This window comes from Rhipicephalus microplus, chromosome 9 (assembly GCF_043290135.1).
Source record: "Rhipicephalus microplus isolate Deutch F79 chromosome 9, USDA_Rmic, whole genome shotgun sequence".
In the NCBI taxonomy this organism is placed as follows: domain Eukaryota; kingdom Metazoa; phylum Arthropoda; class Arachnida; order Ixodida; family Ixodidae; genus Rhipicephalus; species Rhipicephalus microplus.
Window position 1 is genome coordinate 127,655,429 of NC_134708.1, and position 25,558 is coordinate 127,680,986.

At 47.9% G+C, this 25,558-nt stretch overlaps 1 protein-coding gene across 1 annotated transcript in view; it reads left to right on the forward strand.

Moving 5' to 3' along the window:
- The first annotated feature begins 612 nt into the window (after positions 1 to 612).
- Positions 613 to 25,558, forward strand: part of LOC142771455 (peroxidase-like) — a 272,747-nt gene continuing 247,801 nt past the window's right edge. The window contains exons 1-2 of the mRNA XM_075872922.1: positions 613 to 747; positions 22,186 to 22,287. Of these exons, the coding sequence (XP_075729037.1) occupies positions 648 to 747; positions 22,186 to 22,287 (202 nt within the window). The 5' untranslated portion in view covers positions 613 to 647. The remainder of the gene's footprint in view (positions 748 to 22,185; positions 22,288 to 25,558) is intronic.

Here is a 25,558-nt window from a genome sequence, read left to right on the forward strand (position 1 = left end):
ACAACTAAGACGCTTGAGAAGTAGCAATTGAAAGCCAAGTAACATCTGAGACCCGTTAGCACGTTTCGTGTGTCATTTGTGCGTGAGAAACGCCGAGAACGTTTCGGTCTACCTGCCATTCTGTGGGTGACCTTCCAATTTGTTGCTATCGCCTTCATTGGTGGCAGAGCTGTGACTTCTTTGCTTACTACGAGAGTCCTATCTAAGCTAGGTTGTCACTGGCATTTGTGACAGTGTTGCGATAGGTACCAATCAAGGGGCACCTTTTTCTCTTCATTGCAGTGCCCATTCAGCCTATCAATTGTGCATCTGCTGGTGCACCGGTAACACTTGCCACAAGAGAAAAGAATACGGTAGATCACGCGTGTTTCGCAATGAAGGAAAACCTGATTTTGACCGCCCTCTTATCGACATTGTTTCCTTTGTACTACTCATCATGTTTATAGGGTGATGAAAAAATTATCTCGGGTGTTCTCCCTTGTTCCAATATTCTTAAGACTGTGACGAACTTTTTAGGAAACCACCGCTGTTTTCACAACATTCAGTCTGACAAACGTTTGTTGAAAGCTTTTGTTTTTTTTATTTTGTCCACTGCGCCAACCTTAGGACCAGGTCCGAACCCCACCTGCCTACAAGGGCCTGATTGCATGCCCATCGAGGTGCCCCAGGATGACAACTTTTACGCGCAGTTCAACGTCACGAGGCTCGGAATGATGCGGACGCACACATGCGAGAAGTGTGGAAATGGTGAGTGGACGATCGGATGCAGCGCTGGTTACTTCTTTCAGGAGGTTCCATCCGTTCAACACTTTTGCAAGTTTGTGTGGCGTACACAAGTGCATTAGTGGTTCTTAGAAGAAATTCTCATTGGGAGAATTGCACCATGTCTTAATATAGAATATGTGCGCAAAGATCAGACAAACACAGGAAAAAAATTGGCCCCTTACCTGCATGTCCAACTACAAATGTCGTCGAAAGACAATAGTCTTCTGTCGAAAGAGAGTAAAATGAACATTTATCAGATGTTCTGGGCTAGAAAATTGGTGAATGGTATTCTGGAGGCGCTGCGTTAGAGTGCCTCCATGTGAGCAGCGAGGCCACTTTACTCTGCATGAGACATGAGCCCTATCTGGCATTTAGCTTATAAAGCAAAGGAATAGCCTGTGATAGAGAATGCGCGCGATGTGTGCACCCGTCTTGAAGGCGATAAAGTATAGAATGCAAGGCGAAAGGCAGGTGCCACCACTGTGTCGTCCTAGCAAAGCGCCACTTGGCTTTTTGTGCATTGCGTTGCATTGTTGGAGCAGCGTGATAAATGCTATGCTCCTTAGAATTAGTTTTGTGTGCCTTTCCTTCTCTAAAAAAACACACTACAGATCATCGACGTGTTGATGTTGTGCCTCTGATATGCGCAGTATTTGCTTTTTAATTAACATTTGCCCTAGTATTAACTCTCTAGCTTGAGCAGTATTGGTGAGTGCCACGGATGTGGTTGTATTTTAGCCTTTTCGAGTGTCCTTTTGGGTGGACAGGTAGACAGGTCGGCCGACAGACAATTATCATTATTGCGTCAAAGTATTTCAAGAAACACTATCATCTTTAAATATAAATGGGTAGAAAGTACGCAAATGATCCAATGTGTTATGCGTTCTTGAAAAAGCTTATAGGAGCTTCTTGAATGATCAGAGAGAAGAGGGCTAAAGGGGCCCTAAAACCCTTTTTTAAGTAACCACAAAAGTAATTTACTGGAAAAGTGTATTACCTCGCTAATTGAACGCCGCAAAAAATGTAAAAATCCGTCCAGTACGAGCGGAGTTACAAAGATTTGTAACACGCTGCAATCACATTCTTTCTTCTCTCGTCCCGACGAAAGCGCTGGAAGCTGGGCAGGGAGTCATGGGAGGGGCAAACAAAAAGCGTCACTCGTGCTTTGTGTCCTTGACCATTTTTTTTCTTTTTTTCTTCTTCAAATAGGTGGCTTTTTCAGTGAGCGAGCACGCGTTGACAAGTAGCGGCCTCCCGCGGCGTTCTCCGTATCGACTGAGCACGCCATGATCAAATCAGCCAATGGCTGATAGATGGGCTTACTGGGCTTATTTTTTGGGATTTGTCGACAGAACAAAAGCCAATTTTAGGTGACTTTGATAACTTCTTGTGAATTCCAGGCCATGTGATGCGCTATATTATTTGGCTCGCGTGTTGTCGGGAGCCTCTACTACCGATCGGCAGCGTTTTTTGACCATTCTCACAAATTCCTGCAAGGCCCCTTCAAGAGGAGATTGCAAACACAGGTCGGGCTCCCATGTAATATTATCCGAGAATCGGCTGGCAATTTCCTTTAAACCATAAAGCAACAAGCAAGACATGGCAGTAGCGCCAAGTGCCCGCCGAGAATTAAGGCTTTTTTGTGCTATACGCGCAAGTTCAGGCTTAAAGAAGTGGCAAATAGGCATGACGTCCACGTAGTTTAGCGCACCTAGAAAGCTTTCCGGATTATGCTCTAAGTTTTGCGCGAGGAAGTCGCTACGCGATAGCTGCGAAATCAAGCTTGCCGAAAACTGTCAAATGTGCCACAAAAGGGGCCTATCAAATACCGCTCACACGTTGAAGGCCGCACATCGGACAAGATGGGTGTTGCGCTGATCAGTGCGGCGAAGAGCATGCCTTGTGAATTCTGAGAAGACAAGAAGCGCACTGACCCGCTCATTGCTGTACGTGCTTAGTATGCCAGTCTTTGCTCGAAAACATATATTTTAGGGAAGAGAGCACCAAAGTAGTGCAGAAATTCTCGGAAACATTTTTGTATGAGAAGATTGCGCAAGTGACTCATCGGTTAGCTTAAATAGGACAAAGGGCAATATTCAAAGCATAGTTTGCTTGACAGGAGGTGTGTGATGATTTCCACGTTAGGGTATGTCACTTATTTTCGCTATGCAGTCATGCCATACCATGCCAGTTTTGCAAAGTGTCATGCAAACGAAATTACCGAAAGAGCAGGAAGACCATGAAATATATATCACCACATTCATGACATACATGTCATGACTTTCATGTTATGGCTAGTTAATTATGTTCGTCACACAGTCATGTTATGCCTTACAAACTTTGCTATCTATACCATTATCGAGACGGCCACGAGAGCTAAATGTCGTAGGCGGCTAAGTAGATAGTTATATAGATAGTTAGGCAGATAGATTGATGCGCTCACTCAGCGAAGTTTGCTGAAAAATGCCTCACGTTAAAAAAGTAATGCTCGTGCATTCATTCTTTCTAATCGCAATCATCCTCCCTAATAGGTTGTTTTAACAGAGGTGGTGAAAGGTTACCGGCTGCAATTCCACTCGTCATGCTTTTAAAACCACCGTGGTCGGCGTGTTCGGGCGTCATGCCATTCGTAAGCTGCAAGCCGAACAGCGTTTATGTGAACTAGTGCACCAGATCGGCGAGTCCTTTTACATCGAGGACATCCTTGACTTGTGTAAGAAAGTGGACGCGAACAAGTCAGAGGCCAACAAGATCACGCATGTTCTAAAAGGCATCGCCGATGATGCCTTCACCTTGCTCCTGGCCAAGAACCCTCGCACTGTGGGAGAGGTCATTACACTATGCCAAAGTTACGACGAGCTGCGGCAGCAGCGCTTGATGACCCATTGACCACCATCATGTGACGCAGATCTCTCGGCCTTGTCAGCAGTTCCTGTCCACACAACCTTGCTCGCCGAAATTAAGTTGTTCGTGCGTGAATAAATTGCCCGCCAGGTCTCTTTATTGGCTTTTGCTTCGCCGCAACATGATCAACAGCTGTCAAGTACACTTATGCCTCCCCTCTACCGAGGCATTCAGCAGGAAATTACGGAGGTCGTTCCTGAATACCACCAAACGCTTCCGTTATCTGCGCCACTCAGCTACGCCCAAGTTGTCGCCAAGCCGCCCCTACCAATTCCTGTGGCTGGTTTCCTTAGTTACTCTGAAACTACCGCCAGGCCCCAAGCCTTCGAAAAACCTGTGCTACCAACATACGCTGACGTCATTTAGGTGCCCCGAGTGCCAACCATTATACAGTCATATCAGCAGCTGGCTCGCCCATCGCGTTCTGTGACATGATTGGGACCCGCGAACCGATGGCGCATTTCTGGCAATCGCTCCATCTGCTTTGCTTGTGGTTGCGTCGGTCACGTAGCACCCTATTGAAATCGTGTGCCGCAACCACAGGTTGCCTCTAACCTTCCCAGCCAATCGAGCCGCCCTTATGACCAACCGCCACCATGTCACCGTCGTCCCACCCCCCTTCATCTATCCACCGTTCACCATCTCCGCGACGTCGCTCACTGTCGCCGATGCGGCCAAGTCCACTCGAGGGCGACCAGAAAAACTAGTCGTTGCAGTTCACGAGGCAAGGGCTGCGACGCTGTCGAACTGCGGAAGTCCCAGGAAAGCCCATCGAACATAATAGACGTGCTTGTGGATGGTGTTCGTGCATCTGCTCCTGTCGATACTGGAGCCGCCGTATTCGTCAGGGACGCAAAACTTGGCTGATAACTGCGCAAAGTGACCACGCCACTTTCAGGGCTCTCCCTCCGTACAGCCAGTGCCCAAAGCATTCACCCTACAGCGATGTGCACAGCCCGCCTCATAATTCAGGACGTGATGCATGCGGTCGAATTCCTAATAATTTCTTCATGCTCTCACGACGTCATCCTAGGATGGGATTTGCTCTCCCGCCGTGACGCCATCATTCATTGCGCACTAGCAGAAATAGAGCTCACACAATTCTCTTGTTTGACGCCGGCCGACAGTCCATATGCTGCAAGCAAGTTACTCGCCAGAGACGACACGCAAGTGCCTGCAAACTCGTCCACGGCGGTGTCAGTCTACTGCGCAAGTCTTTCCGACACCACTGCACTCCTCTAGCCATCTCATCGTGTTTTAATCAGAAAAGGCTTGCTGGTTCCTCTCGCGACCATGCAACTCACTCTCGGCTGCACCACTAATTTTATTCTGAACTCATTCCCTTACAGTGTTACGTTGGTGCGAGGGGAATGTTTCGGCAGAATCGAAGACGCACAAGTTATGAATCAACCCGATGACACGTACTGCCCAAGTTCCAGTACGCTTAGTGCTGTTTCTACATGGCTTCATCATCGGCTGACGTATTTGGTCCCTCCATTCCCGACAACCTTACGCCGGGCCAGCGTTCTCGGCTTCTGGCCCTGTTGGAAGAATTCCGCTCTTCTTTTGATGTCGCTCAACCTACTCTCGGCCGCACATCCACCGTTACGCATCGCATCGACACAGGTGCACAACCACCTTTGCGACAACGTCCATATCGCGTATCTCCCACAGAACGCCGTGTAATCAACGAGCAAGTCGATGACATGCTTCGCCGCGATGTTATTCGGCCCTCTAACAGCCCCTGGACACCTCCTGTCGTTGTCGTCACGAAGGACGGTTCTGTGCGGTTCTGTGTGGACTACCGACGCCCCAACAAGATCACTCGTAAAAACATGTACCCATGACCGCGGGTAGATGACGCGATTTACGGCCTGCAAAAAGCAGAATTCTTTTCATCCCTCGATTCGCGCTCACGCTACTGGCATGCACCTATGGCTGAGGACGCTCAACCGAAGACCGCTTTTGTCACCCCCGATTGCTTGTAAGAATTCAAGGTCGTGCCGTTTGGGCTGTGCAATGCGCCCGCTACCTTTGAGCGCATGATGGATACCGTTCTGCGTGACCTGAAATGGCGCACATGCCTGTGCTGCCTCGATGACGTCGTCGTTTTCGCTCCGGACTTCTCCACGCACCTTCAACGCCTGTGACATGTTTTAACGCGTCTGATTGACGCCAGTCTGCAACTCAACCTGAAGAAGTGCCGATTTGCAGCTCGGCCGCTGACAATACTCGGCTACGTCGTGTACAAGCACGGAATTCTTCCTGATGCGGTCAAGCTTCAGGCCGTGACCGAGTTCCCCAAGCAGACATCCGTCAACGAACTGCGCTGTTTCGTAGGACAGTGTTCCTACTTTTGGCGCTTCATTCAAAACTTTGCGACAATCATATCGCCGCTGACGTAGCTCTTTGGAAATAACGGGCCTCTCTATTCGTGGTCATCACAGTGCGACGATGCTTTCACAATGCTCCCTCCTTTGTTGACATCCTCTCCCATACTCCGCCACTACGATCCTACGGCCAACAGAGGTACACACGGACGCCAATGGTGTCGGCCTCGGCGCTGTCCTTGCGCAGCATAAACCAGGGTTTCCGGAATATGTCGCGGCGTATGCAAGCCGTACGCTAACAAAATCCGAGACTAATTACACCACCACAGAGAAAGAATGTCGGGGAATCGTATGGGACCTTAATTGTAAGGTCGCCCATTTGATGTCGTCACTGACCATCACGCACTATGCTGGTTGTTCTCATTGAAAGATTTTTCAGGCCGTCTCGCCCGGTGAGCACTTCACCTGCAAGACTACGACAACGGAAGGCAACATGCTGACGCCGACGCCCTCTCGCGCTCTGCCTTGCCTGACGACGATACCCACAACTCAGCATCTCACCATGCCATTTCTTCCATTAGCATTTATACTATTGCTACTGGACAGTGCAAGGATCATTGAATTGTTTCACTGATAGACTTGCTGACTGATTCATCAACTCTATCCACTCACGCGTTGCGTCGTCAAGCCCACCATTTCGCCGTTCGCGACGACCTCCTGCACCGACGCAATTACAATGGTGACGGCCGCCAGTGGCTACTAGTCATACCCCGCAGTCTGCGCTCTGACATATGCGAATTCTTTCATTCTAATCCGCAATGTGCGCACTCCGGGGTATCGAAGACTTACCACCGCATTCACCAATGGTACTTTTGGCGCGAAATGTACCGCTACGTGCAGAAATTTGTTCGCTTCTGCATAGATTGTCACCGCCGCAAAACTTCGACGCACCAGTCGCCGGTAGATTTGCAACCTCTACCTTTCCCTGCAAGGCCGTTTGGGCGCGTTGGCATCAATTTGTTTGGGCCACTTCCACTAACGTCGGCTGGTAACCGCAGCGCCATTGTCGCTGTGGACCACCTCACGCGATACGCCGAAACAGCCACTCTCCCCGCGGCTACAGCGAGCGATGTGGCTTCCTTTCTGCTCCAACGATTCATGCTGCGACACGGTCTACCCCAGGAACTGCTCAGTGATCGAGGCCGGGTCTTCCTCCCTAAAGTCGTCGAAGCCACTCTTAAAGAGTGCAAAGTTGTTGCTGATTATCACCCGCACACGAAAACTGCTGCTTACCGTCTGCAGACGAATGGCCTCACCGAACGCTTCACCCGTACGCTTGGCGACATAATCTCCAAGTACGTCGTCGCTGATCACACAAATTGGTATGCCATACTACCCTTAGTCACCTACGCATCATATAATAACGCTCCTTAAAGGACTACTGCATTTTCACCTTCTTTTTATCATAAGGAAGGCACCCGTCGCACACCATCGACACGATACTTTCGTACAAGCCTGGTCCATGCGAGTGGGTGCCTATTTCTGCTACAGCCTCGCTTGCTGAAGAGTGTCGAGAGCTCGCGAAGACCTTTACTGCGCATGATTAAGAGTGGCAAAAAAGCACTCGTGCTGACGCCAGCACTACTGGACACCCGTTCCTCCCTAGAGCGTAGGTCTGGCTCGCGACTCCTACACTGCAACTGGCCAATCTTCGAAACTATTGCCCAAATACGAAGGCACCTACCGTGTGAACGAACGCACTTCCTCTGTAAACTACTTGATAGAACCCATCGAACCATCTTCGGACATGCGCCTTTGAGGACGCGACATTGTCAACTTGGAGCGCCTCAAGGCCTACCATGACCCGCTGATAGTAACCAGCTGTTAGGTCGCCAGGCGGCTCCCTTTTCGTACCCTCGGTAGTTGTGGCGAAGCCTTCGAATAGTGGGTCGTCCTCTCCAGCACTTTATAGTGGGTCGCCCTTTTCGTAAAAACAAGAGGAGCTCGTTCATAAAGATCCTGCCACTAGGTTCTTGGCTGATACCCCTTTGTGGGTGTGCGCCAGAGTAACAAGGATCATCATCATCATCATCATCATCAAGTCGGTCCCCGCATTTACTGTCGCTGTCGTGCATCATCATCGAGTGTCCGTCGATAAACGTCTCAACAGCATGTATTCAAGGAGTATAAACTGAAGCATTGGTAGCCACAGGTGTGGCGCTTTCCGTCATTAGTAATGAACTGTGTTCCTTGTTGCGGAAAGCTGCCGTATACTGGACCTCCTATTTGGTGTGCCAATGCAGTACATGTTCGGTCCATCGACATGTGCACAGCGAGAGTTTTATAAGCGAAGCGTTTCTTAGCGAACTTCGGGAACTTTGAGCGTATCTATCTATCTATCTATCTATCTATCTATCTATCTATCTATCTATCTATCTATCTATCTATCTATCTATCTATCTATCTATCTATCTATCTATCTATCTATCTATCTATCTGTCTATCTATCTGTCTATCTATCTATCTATCTATCTATCTATCTATCTGTCTGTCTGTCTGTCTGTCTGTCTGTCTGTCTGTCTGCCTGTCTGTCTATCTATCTATCTATCTATCTATCTATCTATCTATCTATCTATCTATCTATCTATCTATCTATCTATCTATCTATCTATCTATCTATCTATCTATCTATCAATCTATCTATCTATCTATCTATCTATCTGTGATGCTTAGGATGGTTCCAGCACTTCCACTGCTGTGCAGCGGCGCAGGAAACAGACAGGGAGACGTGTTCAAATGCTTATATACAAAAGAAAGGATATAAAAAGTCAGTGATGTGGACGCCATCGGGACGACCACCACGGCACATGAGGAAGAACAGTCCCGTGGACTCACGACTCACGAGCAGTGGTGGCGTCATCTAGGAGATGCCTGGACCAGCGCTACCTCGGACCTTGTTTCCAAGCTCTTGATCACCGCCCCGGACGTAGCGGTTGCGCGTGCGGGTTCTGGCCAGCACAGCACCGTCTGTGCCGTGCTGAATTGCTGCTTGCCACAGCTGCGGTGCGACAGCTCAGTCACCGGTGTTCGTCGCCTTGGCCAGGGCACAGCCAGGTACCCTCGGGTGCACAGCTCGTGAGCTCGCGGCCCACGTCCGAGTCTGGTGCGTCGCTCGGTACGGCTCGGCACCGCTCAGCAATCCTCGATTCAGCCAGCAACTCTCCTGGCACCTGGATCCTCGGCCAACCTGGACCTCGCCCGGCTCCGTGGTCCTCTGTGCACACGCCCGCGTCTCGCCCGGCAGAACGACTCACTCGTCCGAGCTTGTAATGGCACGCCTTGGCCCGAACACTGCGAGCGCACCTCGTGCCACCATGCCACCGTGCTCTTCTTCTTTGTCCCTCTGTGCTCGGTGGTCCGCGTCGACGTTTTTGCGATATTTACACGCGACATTTCACCCGCCACTTTAGAAAGTTGTTCCTCTTCAACAACGTTTCTACGCACGATGATAGAGAATATTCACAGCCTGAAAGGTGGAAAGTGTGCGCATGTCAAGTTTTTTTTTCACACACATTATCAGGTTGGTTTACACGCCGTTCATGGAGTTTACATGGAGTTCACAAATTGTTTAGAAAGAAATAAAAGCTTACATGTGCGTAACGCTTCAAGTCTACACTCAGCTCATGTAGTCAGCTTCAACGTTGTCACTTCCTTTGATATATTCCACAGTGAAGTATTCCATAAGTGTCAGACTCCAATGCAGAGTTCGGCTATTTGTGTGCTTTGCCGAGTTGATGTAGGCCAGTGGCTGGCGATCGCTCTGCAGTACAAACTTCTTGCTGAAGAGATAAATGTAGAATTTTTGGACAACCCACACGAGCGCATGCCCTTCTCGCTCTACGGTAGAGTACCGTTTGTACCGTGACAGCCGCGCGGTCCACCGTGTCTGTCAAAGGTGGTCTCTCCTCGTACTTCTCAAGGAGGTTGATGTGGAACAAACTGATTCGGGTTCCTAGATCAACGACATAGTCTATCTCGCTCCGCTTCTCTAGTACAGTGAAGGGGCCTTTCCAAGTGAGAATCAGTTTGTTGGTGTCGGAAGGTAGTAATAGTAATACCTTGTCTCCGACGCAGAGCTGACGAGGCTTCGCTTTGCGATCGTAGTATTTCTTTTGTGAGAGCTTGGCTTTCTGCAGCTCTTTGTGCGCAATTCGACACGTCTCATACAAACGATCGCGAAGCTCCATGACGTAGCCGTACGTAGTTTTCGCTTGGGGATCCAAGGTTTTTCGCGTCCATAATTCCTTCAGTATTGACATTGGGCCTCTAATGTATCGACCATACAGGAGGTCGAACGGTGAAAAGCCGAAGCCCGACTGAGGCAACTCTCTGTATGCAGATAATAATGATGCCAAGTATCTGTCCCAGTTCTTTGAACTTCTGTGGCACAAGCGCCGTATCATTTGCTTTAATGTACCATTGAAGCGCTCCACAAGACCATTTGCCATAGGGTGGTATGGGGTATTTGGCAGCTGTCGGAAAGACAGTAGTCTGCTCACTTCCTGAATTAAGCGTGATGTGAATGACCTTCTGTGGTCGCTCACGATTTCTCGTGGTATCCCAACGCGCGTGAACATTTCCACCAACGCTTCTGCTATCGTCTCCGTTTCTATGCTTAATAATGCAAGAGCGTCAGGATATCGCATTGCGCAGTCGACCATTCTTAAAATGAAACGGCTTCCTTTGGCCGATGTCGGTGACAGTGGAACGATTTTGTCCATCGTTACACGTTGAAAGGGCACGTCAATCACCGGCATTTTTCCGAGGGGGACACGTCCGACTATGTGCTTTGGCACAGTGCGCTGGCAGATGTCACAAGAGCGCACAAATCGTGTCACCTCAGCCTGCACGCTCGGCCAATAGAATTTTTCTAGAATCCTATCAGTTGTTCGTTAAATACCTTGGTGACCTGCCATAACTCCCTCATGCGTCATCCTAAAAACAAACTGGCGGAGGCTTTGCGGAACAACCAGTTGGTCAACTTCCTTCCTCGTTAGCGATCTGTAGGGTCGATGAAGTATTCCCTTAAGCAAAACATACTCTATGTTTGCTGATCGCTTCGCTATCGTCTTCCCGACTGCCGAAAAACAGTTCTCCAAGGTGCGATCTTCTCTCTGCAACTTTTCAAGAACTTGTGAGGTCACATCTAGTTCGTTAGATGCCGCCACAGGTAACTTCATCTCCCTGGCCCTTCTTGTTGTTGCTGCACTCAAAGTTGGTAGGTCCGGTGACACGCTTGGATATGGGGAAGGCTCCCCTGCCGGTGCCGACTCCTTATGCAGTCTTGCGATATCCGACAGGTGATGCGACGTGGTAGAACCAGAAAGGAAGATTACCCCGTTGATGTTGCCGAGAACGACGTCATAGAGTAGCTTCTCCATGCAGAGTGACAGTGTCGGTTCTCGGAAGAACGGAGAGTCGATGTATACCTTTGCCTCGGGAAGCTGCCTCGACGAACCGTCGAGAAGGTGTACAGTACGTGTGATACCGGTGAAATTCTTTTCCGTTACCAGCGAACGCTTGACCACCATGGTATTGCATCCCGAGTCTCTTAGCACCGTCAAAGGCAGTCCATCGATATATCCGGTTGCCGTTGGCATCTCTTGTGTTAACAGACTAAGACAAATATCTTTTTTTCCGATGGTGCATTTTGTGGTGTACACGTATCCCGAAGGAGTACGGCCACCAGCGTGGGTCCGGTCTTAGTGAGCCGCAGGTCACGCGTTAACCATCGCCGGGGCGAGAACACGATGCTGCTCAAGTCGCAACACTTTATTGTGGCAACACCAAACGCAGTACAGCCCGTTGCAAAAGGCGCGGCGGGAAAGCAAATAGGCTTATCCACGCCACGGGCACGAAGTACTACACATGGTGCCACAAGCACGTCTCCGCAGTAAAGGTGATCCACGGAGACACCGGGACCAAGGCCCGGTTGCTCGAGCGAGGGCAAAGGCGCTCGCGTTGGCTACGAAGGGAGACGGGTCGGCGTAGCTAGGCCACGCACTAGGACACCGTACCGCCCTTCGGCCGTGAGTACGCAGCGGGGCAACAAAAGGTGAGCGTTCTCCTCGGACGCGAGGCGCCGTCAGCGAAGTCCGACGAGCCCCGAGCGACGGGAGTCGACGGACGGAAAAGATTGCGTGGCTCACCGTTTGCTGTCCCGAAGAGTATTTCCCGCTCCCGACGCAGCGTGCAAAAACCTCTCGGGAGTCCCCGCGCGCGGCGCCACAGTCAACGTCCGCTTCCGGGTGAGGGAGTTACACGTCACTCCACTCTCTCACCACGACAGACAGCAAAGGAGGGCAGACATGTCGGGACATGAGAACGGCAGAAAAGGCGGCAAAGCCCGCGCAAAGGCAGCGGGCTAGCCTCAATTCCCACAATTTTCCTCTGCTGATGAAAGAATACAATCTAAGTTCTCTTTGTTTCGAGCAAAAGGTGCACGGTCATTGTCTGCAAGAGCACTTGACGCCTCCTTGTTGCGGCTCTTAACATTTGTGCACTCGTAAGCTTGATGGCCGTGTTTCCTGCACTGCCAGCAAGACGAGGGCTTCGGGCCTTTTCACCGCGTCCAACAGTCTGCAGCGCGATGACCTTGCTTGCCACATAAAAAGCATTTCTTTTTTGCTTTTCCTTCCTCTTTATCGTGGCTCTTGCTCGCCACTTCTGCTTTTTCGCTTGGTCTTTCCTGTTTCTCTTTCGCAATATTTGTCAGGCCTTGCGCCTCCAGATAATGGTCAGCCGTTTCCGCTAGCTGATCGAGCGTTCGGCATCCTTGCTCTTTCAAGAAAATGGCGAGTTTCTCATCGCATCTTAGCAAGAACTGTTTGGACACAATGCTATCTCTCAATGCGCCATGCCTTTTTTTCTGTTTTCGCCATCTGCTGTCAATGATCGAAGTAGCCAAGCAGCCGACCAGCAAATTGTCGCCCTGTCTCAGAATTCTCCGGCTTAACTTCACGGAACATTTGCCGATATCTCTCTTCGGTGTACCGGAATCTTTGCAACAAGGTTTGCTTCAGCTTTTCGTAGTTTGTAGCATCCTTCGCAGCCATACATCCTACAATACTCAAGACTTCACCTGAGAGGCATAAGCTTAATGAGAGCGCCCACATGTCGCCAGGCCATCCCTGACTCGTGGCTACCCGCTCGAAGCGCTGAATGTACGCGTCGTGTTTGTCGCGGCCCTCGTTTTAGGGAGAAATAAGCTTGTGGGGGCTCCTGAACGCTTCGCTGCTGGCTTCCATGCTCTCTCCACCGGTTCCAACTGTCCCAGCCGTGCGCTCAGCAAGACGACACTTAGCCTCCAGCAGACTTTCTTCCGCTGCCAGACGAGCAATCTCCTGTTCGTGCGCTATTCGCGATGCGTCCCTATCCTCAGCTCATCTGTCACGCTCTTTTTTCTGCTGCTCTTCAATCCACTCCTTCAGTTCGTTACCCGACAAGCCAAGTTCCTTGCCAATCAGAATATACTTCTCCCGATCCATTTCCGCACACTGCACAAAAGAGAAGTGCGACAGGACAAGCTAGAGCTTTGCCCTGTCGCGGACGCCAAAAAATTGTGATGTTTAGGACGGTTCGAGCACTTCCACTACTGTGCAGCAGCGCAGAAAACAGACAGGGAGACGTGTTCAAACGTTTATATACAAAAGAAAGAATAAAAAAAGTCTGTGATGTGGACGCCGTCGGGACGACCACCACGGCACATGAGGAAGAACAGTCCCGTGGACTCACGCCTCTCGAGCACGTCTAGGAGATGCCTGGACCAGCGCAACCTCAGAACTTGTTTCCGAGCTCTTGATCACCGCCCCGGACGTAGCTGTTGCACGTGCGGATTCTGGCCAGCACAGCACCCTCTGCGCCGTGCTGAAATGCAGCTTGCCACAGCTTCGGTACGGCAGCTGAGTCACCAGCGTTCCTCGCCTTCGCCAGAACACAGCCAGGTACCCTCGGGTTAACAGCTCGTGAGCTCGTGGTCCGCGTTCGAGTCTGGCGCGTCGCTCGGTACGGCTCGGCACCGCTCGGCGATCCTCGATTCAGCCAGCAACTCCCCTGGCACCTGGATCCTCGGCCACCCTGGACCTCGCCCCGCTCCGTGATCATCCGTGCACACGCCCGCGTCTCGCCCTGTAGAACAACTCGCTCGTCCGAGCGCTCGGAATGGCACGCCTTGGCCCGAACACTGCGAGCGCGCCTCGTGCCACCGTGCCACCGCGCTCTTCTTTGTCCCTCAGTGCTCGGTAGTCCGCGTCGACGTTTTTGCGATATTTACACGCCACACTATCTATCTATCTATCTATCTATCTATCTATCTATCTATCTATCTATCTATCTATCTATCTATCTATCTATCTATCTATCTATCTATCTATCTATCTATCTAACTATCTATCTATCTATCTATCTATCTATCTATCTATCTATCTATCTATCTATCTATCTATCTATCTATCTATCTATCTATCTATCTATCTATCTGTATATCAATCCATCTATCTATCTATCTATCTAGCCACCAACGACTTCTGGCTCTCTTAGCCGTTTCAATAATCGTATTCAAAGCAAAATTGATGTGGCATAACATGACTGTACAACGAACATTAGGGTGTAGTAATAACATGAAAATCATGACACGTATGTCAGTATTGTCATGATTTACCTATTTTGGTCTTGCTGCTCTTCTTTCGGTTTTGTTCACGTGACATGTTGCAAGACGTGTATGGTATGACATGAATGCATGGTGAACACAACTGACTGACACTAAAGTGGAAATAATTTCGCCCATTTCATGTAAGTCATAATTGCAGGCCATACGTTCATAGTGCGCTCACGGTAGTTTCGCCAGCTTCACATATATGAAATTCGGTATTACATGACGTACATGAGGGACAAACTGGTGAAAACACGATTATAATGCCAAGCGTGTCTTGTAAGAGCACGACTAAGCGCTGCCCTTGTTATGCACTGACCATCATTTTGCTAGCTTCACGTATGATTCATTGATGTGTAGGGTTTAACGTCCCGAAACTACCATATGATTATAATAGATGCAGTGTGGAGGGCTCCGGAAATTTCGACCATCTGGGTTTCCTTAACGTGCACCCAATCTGAGCACATGAGCTAGAGCACTTGCACCTCCATTGACAATGCAGGTGCCGCAGCCGCGATTCAATGCCGCAATCTGCGGGTGAGCAGCCGAGTACCTTAACCACTAAATGACTGCGGCAGATCTCGCTAGCTTCACGTACACCAAATTTCGTAATACGCGTGATGTTATTGAATGACGAAGGTAAATTACACGTCCAAATTTGACAATCATGAGATCCGTGTCACGTAAAACATGAGCACATGCTACGCTCATATCGCACTCGTGGCCGTTCTGCTAGGTCCACAAATACTACATTTCGTATCACGTGACGTGAATGGACGACAATTGTAAATGACACGTCCAAACATGGTATTCATGGCATCCGTGTCATGTAAAACATGACTGCATGCGACACTCATAGCGTGTCCGAGGCCGTTTTGCCCGCTCTACATATACCAAATTTGATATCATTGGAGGTGGGATGACAACGAAGGTTAATGACACTTTCAAACATCATAATCACGCTATGTAAGTCATTTACAGCATAATACACGTCCGCCTCGTATCATGTTTTAAAGAGACATATGAACCAGCCTCAATCGTGCTCCGAATATCATCGATTCCTACTGTACGTGAGATCTGCCAACATTTTTGATCGATGGCATCCTTCATCATATTCTGTTTCTAGTGCTGCCGTCCTGTTCACAAGCACAATTGAGATGAAACTTTCTCCAGCGTTGATCGTGATATTTTGCTATCAGCGGCTAGTCCATCAAACGTCTACGGAATTTTCATGGGATGATGATACTGCCCAAGCGCATTTAGTCATGGCGGTCGATTATTCCATTCCACTTCCACCTGGCCACGAGAATTCCTTGACGTTAACATATGACGCGATCATTGATGGGGATGTCTTTCTCGCTCTATGTGATCGCGCAATTTGCGGTGGGATACTAATTGCACCTGGCTTGGTCAGGTTTAGTTACAGCCGAGCGTTCATCACTGTCCTTAACTGTATCTTCGCCACTTCTACGTCAAGGTACCCGGTCGGCCTGCTTTGTTGACACCGAACCTTTTGCCCTTATTCTCCTTCATTACAATGTACCAGTCTCACCTATTGTCGACGAAGGCCATGCGACAACCACTGATTCAATTTTCACAATAAATCCCGATCTCTCGGTGGCACAAAAGGAAGATCTTTTGACACTACTTCAAAAACACAGTACTTCCTTCGACGTCTACCCCCAACCTTTTAGGGCACACGTTTATTGCAAAGCACTGCATTAAAACCGGGGGCAATTCCATTCTAAGCCGCCACCCCTACCGAGTGCCTGGCGCGGAGCGCAAAACCATCGAGGAAAACGTCACTGACATGCAGAAACGTGTCGTCATTCGGCCATCGTCGAGTTCTTGGTCATTGGCCATTGTTCTGGTTCGGAAGAAGGGCTGCTCACTACAATATTGCGTCGATTAACGAGCACTAAATATTCTCACGCGCAAAGATGTATATCCGATCCCATGAATCGAAGAAGCGCTTGACTCCCTCCAGGGCGCTGAATATTTCTCAAGCTTCGATCTCAGCTTAGGGTATTGTTTTGCAGGAAGCGTACAAGGACAATACGGTCATTACAATACTCGATAGCGTCTATGAATTCCATGTAAGGCCTTTCGGTGTATGCAATGTTCCAGCGGAGCTGGAAGGTATAGTAGACGCCGTTCTTCATGGTCTTAGTGAAAAATCTGTATATATATTGTGTATGATATCACCATTTTAAATGGTAAACACTTCTTTGTGAACTTCACCGACTTAAAATCTATCTATCTATCTATCTATCTATCTATCTATCTATCTATCTATCTATCTATCTATCTATCTATCTATCTATCTATCTATCTATCTATCTATCTATCTATCTATTAGCTCTCCTGGCCCTTTCGATGATGAAATCTATAAGAAAATCGGTATGGCATTACACGAATGTATTGCGAGCGTAAAGGACTAGTCGTAACATGAAAATCATGACACGTATGTGATGAATGTCATAATTTATTTCATGTTCTTGCTGCTCTTGCGGTAGTTTCGTTCACATGACGTTGCGAAACTGGTATGGTGAAAATGACTGCATAATAACACATGTGACAGACCCTGAAATTAAAGTCTTGACATGCGTCACATGTCCAACATGACTTCATGCAACACTCATTGTGCGCTCTCAGCCGTTCGGCTAGCTTCACATAAACCAAATTTGGTGTTACGTGACTTCTCGTCCCTTGAGCAACACCACGCGTGGGATGGCGGATGGGAGTGAAAAATATAGATGGGAATAAGAGTTGAAAAGGATACAAAAAATATCACAGCATATCCGCGGAGTCACGATGATGAGCGGGAGGAAGCGTTCGGCTTTTCGTCCAGGCTTCCGTCCGTCCATTCGTTCTTGCTTCCATTCATCCATCCGTCCGTGCGTCCATGCGTCCGTCCGTCCTGCGTCAAACTGACAGACAGACGACGGACGGACACGGCCAGCGAATGAATCACGGTTAGCCGAAAAAACGTTCCAAAGCTTAACCCACTTGTGAAAATTCACTCCGTGGATATGCTGTGAGGTGGTTACTACATACGTGCATACATACAGGTGAAAACACACCCACGCCTTAAGGAGCTTCACCGCTAAAAGCATTTGACTTGTTTCCCACACCGACGCATGAACACTCGCGTGCACACACAGTGGACCGGCGAATCCGACGAGAAATCAGAGGGAACAGAGATGCGCACGATTTAACGCGGACAACAGAGAGGGGGAGGGCTTTCAAACTGGCCTAGTAAGTCCACTTGACCCTGGTAGTATCGCTGCTTCAGAGGGCCAATCTGAAGGTGTGATGGCGTCGTGAGCGAGGAGGCTGCAGCACACAATCCGAGCACTGGCGAGTGCAGGGAGGTCAGCGCGGCTCGTTCGCTGTATGTTTGCCGCTGCAGGTAATGCAACGAGGGTGCTCTAAAAAGTACCCTCTGTTCATGTGGCTGCCCCGCTGCAGTTGTCTAGGGGCTAAGGTACTCAGCTCCTGACCCCCAAGTCGCGAGATGAAATTCCGGCTGGGGCGGCTGCATTTTAGATAGAGGCGAAAATGTTGTAGGCCGGTGTGCTTAAATTTGGGTGCACGTTAAAGAACCCTGGGTGGTAGAAATTTGCGGAGGGCTCCACTACGGTGTCTCTCATAATCATATGGGAGTTTTGGGACGTTGAATCCCGCATATAAGTCAATCAAGCGTTCGTGTTTATGCGACTGCCACCGCAACGGAGGCAGACTCGTAGTAGGCAAAATCGGCCACACTGGGCGCACTGCAGGGGCAGAGGCAGGCGCGAACGTAGTGGGCTGCGCAGCTTGAAGTGGAGCAATTCCGTTGGTATGGCGGTTCTCTCAAGAATAATAGTGATGCACCTGCCACGGTGCACACACGAGACGACCTGGGTGGCTGAGGTGATGTTGGTCGCGATGTCATAGGCGTCCGACTCGATGTCAATTTCATAGACAATTCCAACGCAAGTGTTGTGCACGAGGAGCCTGCACCTGTTGTCAATGCAGCAGATCCTCCGAGCTCCAAAAATTTTCGAAGTATCCGCTGAAGATGTCACTTCCGCGACAACAGGGTTGCGTTGAAAGTTGATGCGGACGTGTCGAGTAGCAGTGAATTCAGAGAGAAACGCCGGGATAGCAACCGGGGACTCAATGAGAAAGTATACCTTCTTCCCCACCGGTCTGTTGATGATTTTGCCGCTGCGTTTCCTCACTGTTCTTGAACAAGGGGCGGCTACTAGCTCAAGCACCAACTTTGTGTTGTTTTAGGTCACCAGCTAGAGAGACAGAGAGTCAGTGAGGGGATGGAGAAGCGCAGAGTGGCTTCTTTTTGTGTGCTCACCATATCCGATGTGGCGGATGACGAGGCAGGCGTGTGGTGCTCCCAAGAGAAGCTATAGACGGAAGAGGCGTTGGTTTTTGTTGAGTCAAATTGGGAATGGGGGACCTGGGTGGAGCTCTCCTCTTGCGCGCCAGTGGGCGATGGTGGCGATTGATCCGCCACGTCGGAGTGGTTTGGGATGGGTCTTGTGGTGGTGACAGAAGTCGCCGATTCCGCTTGCCGAGTGAGGGTTTGCGTGTCGAGTTTCATAACCTTGGGTTTCAATCGCTTCTAGCTCACTGTCTTGAGGGCAGCTAGCTTGAATGCCTCTTGCTTACGCCTCGCCGTTGCTGATGCTTTTGCACAGGTTGGCTTCGCCCTAGTAGAGCTCTCTTTCTCGCATTCGCCGAAGGCTAGTTTTGTTGATTAGTGGACGACTAGGCTGCTTGTCGTCTCACTCTAACGGAAGTTTTTGACGCTTCGGGTGGACGTCAACGTAGAGGTTTTGGTTGACTGTAGCCTGGTACCAGGGTAGAGGCGAGCCCATGACTCAGTATCCCTTAGAAGTGATGTAGGCTAGAAGTGCAGAGCAAGCGTAAAAAAACACATGAGAAGGAGCGAAAAAAAGCAACCGTACCGGTTAAAAGCTCAACTCGTTCTCCGAAAGGTACGAAAATGCGATTCTTGCACGCGCGTTGATACGCAACTAAGTGGAGAAAGGTGATGACCACATTGTTGTGCTGCTGTGTACTGCAGCTTCTTCATCAGCCTGCACACGTTTGCGCTCTGTGCAGTGCTATATCGCGAAGAGCGCAGAATGGCGACTGTGCAATATCTTAAGAACATGTTAAACACATGGTGATAGCTCCTTTTTATTCAAATAATTAGGGTAATTAGGTTTGTGTGGTACATTACCTAAAGCTTTATTATGTAGCATCACACTTCGTAATAAAATATTAGCCTTTTAACATAAATTAATAGTGTTATGGTTAGGATGCTTTAAGAGACTCAAGAGCTCACTGATAAGTGCTCACAGCCAAAAATGTAGCAGGGAAGAGATCCGGAGCAGGCTCAGTACGTAGTATGTAAAAGGAAAACCTCCGAGAGATTTCTCGCAATTCGCTCTTCAACTTACTGCTGATGTGCTTAGCAATTTGGATAACTTTCAGACTTGACATTGAAACTTTGTAGGACTTTCGCTGAGACAGTGTAACAATAAAATAGTGCAACAATATGGGAACGGAAGTGAAGCACACGCGAGCGCTGTCTGATTCTTTTTTTGCAGAAGTGCAAGCAGTATATAGCATCTGCATAAACACACAAAGAACACTATTCAACAATCTCCTGCACAAGTCCACTTGTTGCAAACAGAAAATGATTTTCTTTCTCAGTCAGTGCTAGGGAGGCCATGTTTACAGATACACTCTTCTGTTTTTTATGCGTGCAGCTGCGATTATTAATAAAGTCATCTGCTTTGATAAAGGGCTAAGCATTGCCGTACCTTGAAAGCGTGGAACGCACTCACATTTTCGACAATGCGATCCTAAACGACAAGAAACAGTTTCTGGCGATTCATAAATTTTCGATAGTGTATTTGTTTTACTCCAATTTCCGGTCGCAAGTGCTATACAACTAGCCATGTGCAATGATTACATGCTTTTCGATCAAGGAACAGCGACAGATTACTTGTCACGACATGGGCATCTGTAGGCTATCTGACTCATCCCTATTGAACGGGGATTTTTCTCCCGAGTAAGCTTCGTTGTTTATTAAGACACAGGTGTGCATGCTTTAGAAGGAGTGCAGTGGTTTCTTGACATTCTATAACAGTGTATGTTTTGCTAGTATATTAGGCATTACGTAGACATGCTCCTGCTTAGCCCTGCTTTAATAGATTTTTCTGAATACCTCTTCGATCAATTCATCATTATCAATTCAGACTTCACTGTTTATTTTAGGCATCTGAGATGCACACCGTCGAAGGTTATTTCCCGAAGCAGTCTTTTGAATGTTTCTGCTAAGAAGGCAGTGAAAAATAGGAAAGAGATTGCATTTCTTTGTTTGACCGCTTTCTCTGTTTCAATTGTTTTGATATCCTCGCGAAGAATCAAGGTACTGGTGGACTTTTTGTAGATGTCGGCTAAGGTATTGCCTACTTGTTTGTAGCGTACCTTCGTGACTTGACACTTGCAAGACTGCCCGCGTCTCTACTAAGCTGAAGCCCTTTTCATAATATTGAAAAGCTCTATAGAGGGGTTTTCAGTACTTAATATGGACTTCACTGGAACTTAAAAATCCAATCCCCTGATATGCATTTTTTTTGTTTCCCAATACCATCGCAGTAATACACTCCTTCTAACGTACTGAAATTGCAGTCAGGTAAGGACGAACACATTTCTTTTCACTTGAGCAATTGCTTTCATTTTATACTTCATCGCCTTGCTGTTCTCCGGCATGAAACAGTGTGTGAACAGATTGATGAGGTGTAGTGTTCCATGCTAGTGATGTCAACAATAACTCACACATATTCTACGAGCAAGCTGGATGGAGAAATAATTACGAATGAAATGGAGTTAATAATAACGTACTTGTAAGCCTCGAAACAGAAAAAAACAAGATAAACAATACTTTGTTACAGTTACATTCAAGCTCTCGGTAAAAAGCGTGCTGTATGCTACCGCCCAACTCCCATTCGATCACTTTAGCGCTGGCTTAGACTCATCCCATAGTATCGATCAGTCACATGACTATGACTTGTAGTATACGAGAGAAGGAAGCTTCTAAATAGCAACGTTCTGTACTGCGTAGAATTGCACCGGTGTTCAAGCTTGTGATGCGCTGCAGAGTAAGAAAAAAAAAACGAGAGACGACACAGTGATGCGCCAACTGACTAACCTTCATTCTCGCCTGATATTTTTATTACGCGAGTCACCTGAATACTCATAAAACTCGTTAAAGAGCAGCCGCAGACCAAGGTGAAAGATGCTGAAAATAGGAATTCTAGGATATCTCCACACTCTTTGCAGTTCAAGCAAAGTTTATTACTGCCAAAGGCCAACGTGCCCTACATATGGCTGTAAACGGACTTGCGTAGGTACGTTTGAACTGTTTTTTATTTTATTTAATTCGCTTTTATGTTGCAGGGCCACTGTACCAAATGAACCAGCAGACCTCGTATGCCGACCTATCTCAAGTTTACGGATACAACAGCCAAACAATGAACGCTTTGCGACAATTCCAAGGTGGTACGTATGCTGCTAAAAGTAGCAGCTGTATGTAATATGCAAGCGTAAAGCTGCTACCACTGTTATTTTTCTTAACGTCATAAATATTAATTATACTTGTCCTCCCAAACTGGGGATAGGAAGACCCCTCGTAACCGTGGCTGTTGTCAATGCTAGATTTGGACGTGTGGTACCGTAATGAAGGCATACCTGTAATGAATCCTCACTCCCTGTGCATGTAAGTGACTAAAACAGTTTCCTAATCCCACTGGGCTACCAGACACTTCGTTCAGAGGCTAGGCTGTATGCGCAATGCCCACGGCCTATAGGTGGCGCGCCGTGCAATTCAAGATGGCTGCGGAAGATTATCAACCCGTGAACTTGCATAGAAAAAAAATAGGACGCACGAACACACTCCCCGTGGCGTTTACACGGGATGAACTCTTGATCGTAAAGTTAATGCCTATCGAACCGAAGTACTTTCCCAAACGATAGGAACTACTGAATGTTCGCTACTTCATTTCTTGTAGCAGTGCTAGGGGTGGCGGTGTCAGCTGATCGACCGTGTATCAATGATGTTTTGCGTAGTCCTGTGCGTGTTACAAGAACTGCGTGAACTAGAACTCACGTATGAACTGAATGGCACTCCGGGATAAATTGTGCCGAGCCTGCCTGGTGAATTTGTCGTAGTAGTGGGACACTGGCGAGTAGCGCACTGTTGCGCTTGCACAAGACTGAATGTTCAACGTAGCGATGATTTGCAAACATATTACGCCGTCGTCACCAATCGGCATTACTCGCGCTGTAAGCATCATTTAGCGGCTTCTTCAACAGAGCAAAAGCATTTACCTTTACATTAGGTAGCGCTTGTGACACAACCATGATCAGACTACAACAGTGCACAATTCACTGAACTTGGATGTTGCAGGTTTTATGAGTGTGATTGAAACAATACTATCGAAAGAAATACTTTGTGTACGCTTTTCGCAGCGTCAAAGTTGTCGAAATTCGGGGAACAACAACGTCACTGGGATGGCACTGCAGAAATGCAGGAGAAATTAGCGTACACTGCAGTCGTAACTGCGTATTTATTTGCTCTAGCCATTGCGCTTCACCAGTTGAGCTCGAGCGTGTCGACAGCATGTGGCGCATTGTAATATCCACTGTAATTTGGCTACATGCATTTAACAAGAAAAACTATGCTCCTATTTATAGTTCGCTGAAGGATATTGTACAACAAATATAATCAAAGTGACGTAAGGGCGTGAAAAAATATTAACGCACGACGAGACGTGAAGTGCAACTCGCTGCTCGTGAGCTAGCAGCTCATCGTTCATCGTCGCTGTCAGACTCGGTCCGTTTTAGGTCCAGTGACAAATCCCCGACGTCAAGACGGTTTCTTTAAACATCACTGCTGAAAGAAATCTGAGGAATTCTCCCCGCTGAACGACTTCGATAGCATCCAGAACGCGTCATTCACCACGCAAAACACCAATTCCGCGTCACTCATCATGTTTATCGGGGGGTGTGAAGAATGTTTCCGTCAGATACGAGGCAAGAAAGGAATCGCTTGCAGTCTAGTGCCATCTATCAACGAACGCAAAAAATAAACAAGCAGCGCAGCGTAGGCCAAGGCTTGGAAGCGCAAATCGCGAGCCTGCGAAACTTTTCCCGTACAAAAACACTGACGATTGCTATACTCACGTATAACAGAGCAAGTTTTCAGCTGCAAAGGCTAGAGATAACATTCACCCATCCAACGTGGCTGCAGAAAATCTCGCGTAGCTGATATGTGTTCTCTGCGGGTTATAATCGAAAGCGTGAGTGGCAGAGTTTTTTCACGAAAACTCCCTGTCTCACAAGAACAAATCACATTTATCGTGTCACAGACTGTCCGATATATTCACTGTTACCCGAAACATACAAATTAGTTTGTGTTTATTTCTTCCTTACGCGTTAACACCGAAGCTAGCACCACCAAACAAGGGGGCGTCAGGAGGGTCTGCCTACTGATCATCCTCGACAGGGTGCTCGTGAATTTCGCTAGGTAGGGCGACAGTCTATGAACATTGCGAATACTGCATGCAAACGTTGTCACTACTTTCATAAGCTTACTGCCGGAATCTGCACACTTTGCTTGCCAATTATCATCCTGTTCGCTACAATGTTCACCTACTATCTATACAATTACCGAATACCCACAGCGCCTTCTTACACATAACTGTGTGTGGGGGGGGGGGTGCTCCATAAAGTACACAATGCAATTTACAGGTTACATGGAAAAACACCACATCATGATCACGACTATACTTTTAGATCACAACATTAAAAGCCAGAAAAACACCTGCAGCCCTTAAATAAATATTTCTCTCTTTCACACACAACATGGTTATATCTATGCAACGAAATCTTAGAGCACTTAGCGAACGTGGCATTTTAAATTATTTTAACAATGTCAGTGGGTAACCGATTACAGGCACTCAGTGTGCTGGAGGAAGAATAAATTCTTATACGTGCCACTTTTACAGAATACATTTATTTATTTACACATACCGCAGCTCATCATGGGCTATGGCAGGAGTGGTCGTATAACATCACATGTCAAGCGCAGACAAAAATCGGTCATAGACAAAACACGAACAAACCCAGGCAAAACATTTCAACGCACAACTGTTGCAGGAAAGTAACTATATTTGAACAAGTCCGTTCTAGATTTAAACGGCAAAATAGTAAGAATATGCGAGCTACGAGAGCATGAAGGTTGAGCAAAGTGGAAGTACTGGTTCAATTGGGCAGAAGGTGAACCTCAATCAAGGCATGCATGAACACAAAGCTTTACTTGTGACGCAGTGTTGCCAGAGCGTTTGGACTTAGATTAGAAGGTTCGGAAGAGGGTGAAAAGTCCCTATGAAAGTGATGGTAGATAAGCAAGTCAATCCTAGTAATATTCTTGTTATGAAACGAACTCAAAACACTGGATGCATATTCTAAGGCTGGACAGATTAGTGTTTTGCAGGCGAGCAGTACGGTTTCGTGAGGAGCTACTGGAACGGTGCGCTGGAGATAGACCAGTTTTTAATTGATATTTTACATATTGTTGGAATATGTATGCTTCATGATAGATTGTCAGTAAATAAGTCGTAGATACCTGTACTTGGGTACTTTGAGTAAAAAACAAGTATTGAAAGAGTACGTGAAAACTAAGGGAGCTGAACGCCTAGTGAATGCCATTGAAATAGTTCTCGTGAAGGCATTGTACAATGAGCAAAAGTGAGAGAACTCGTCATTAAGA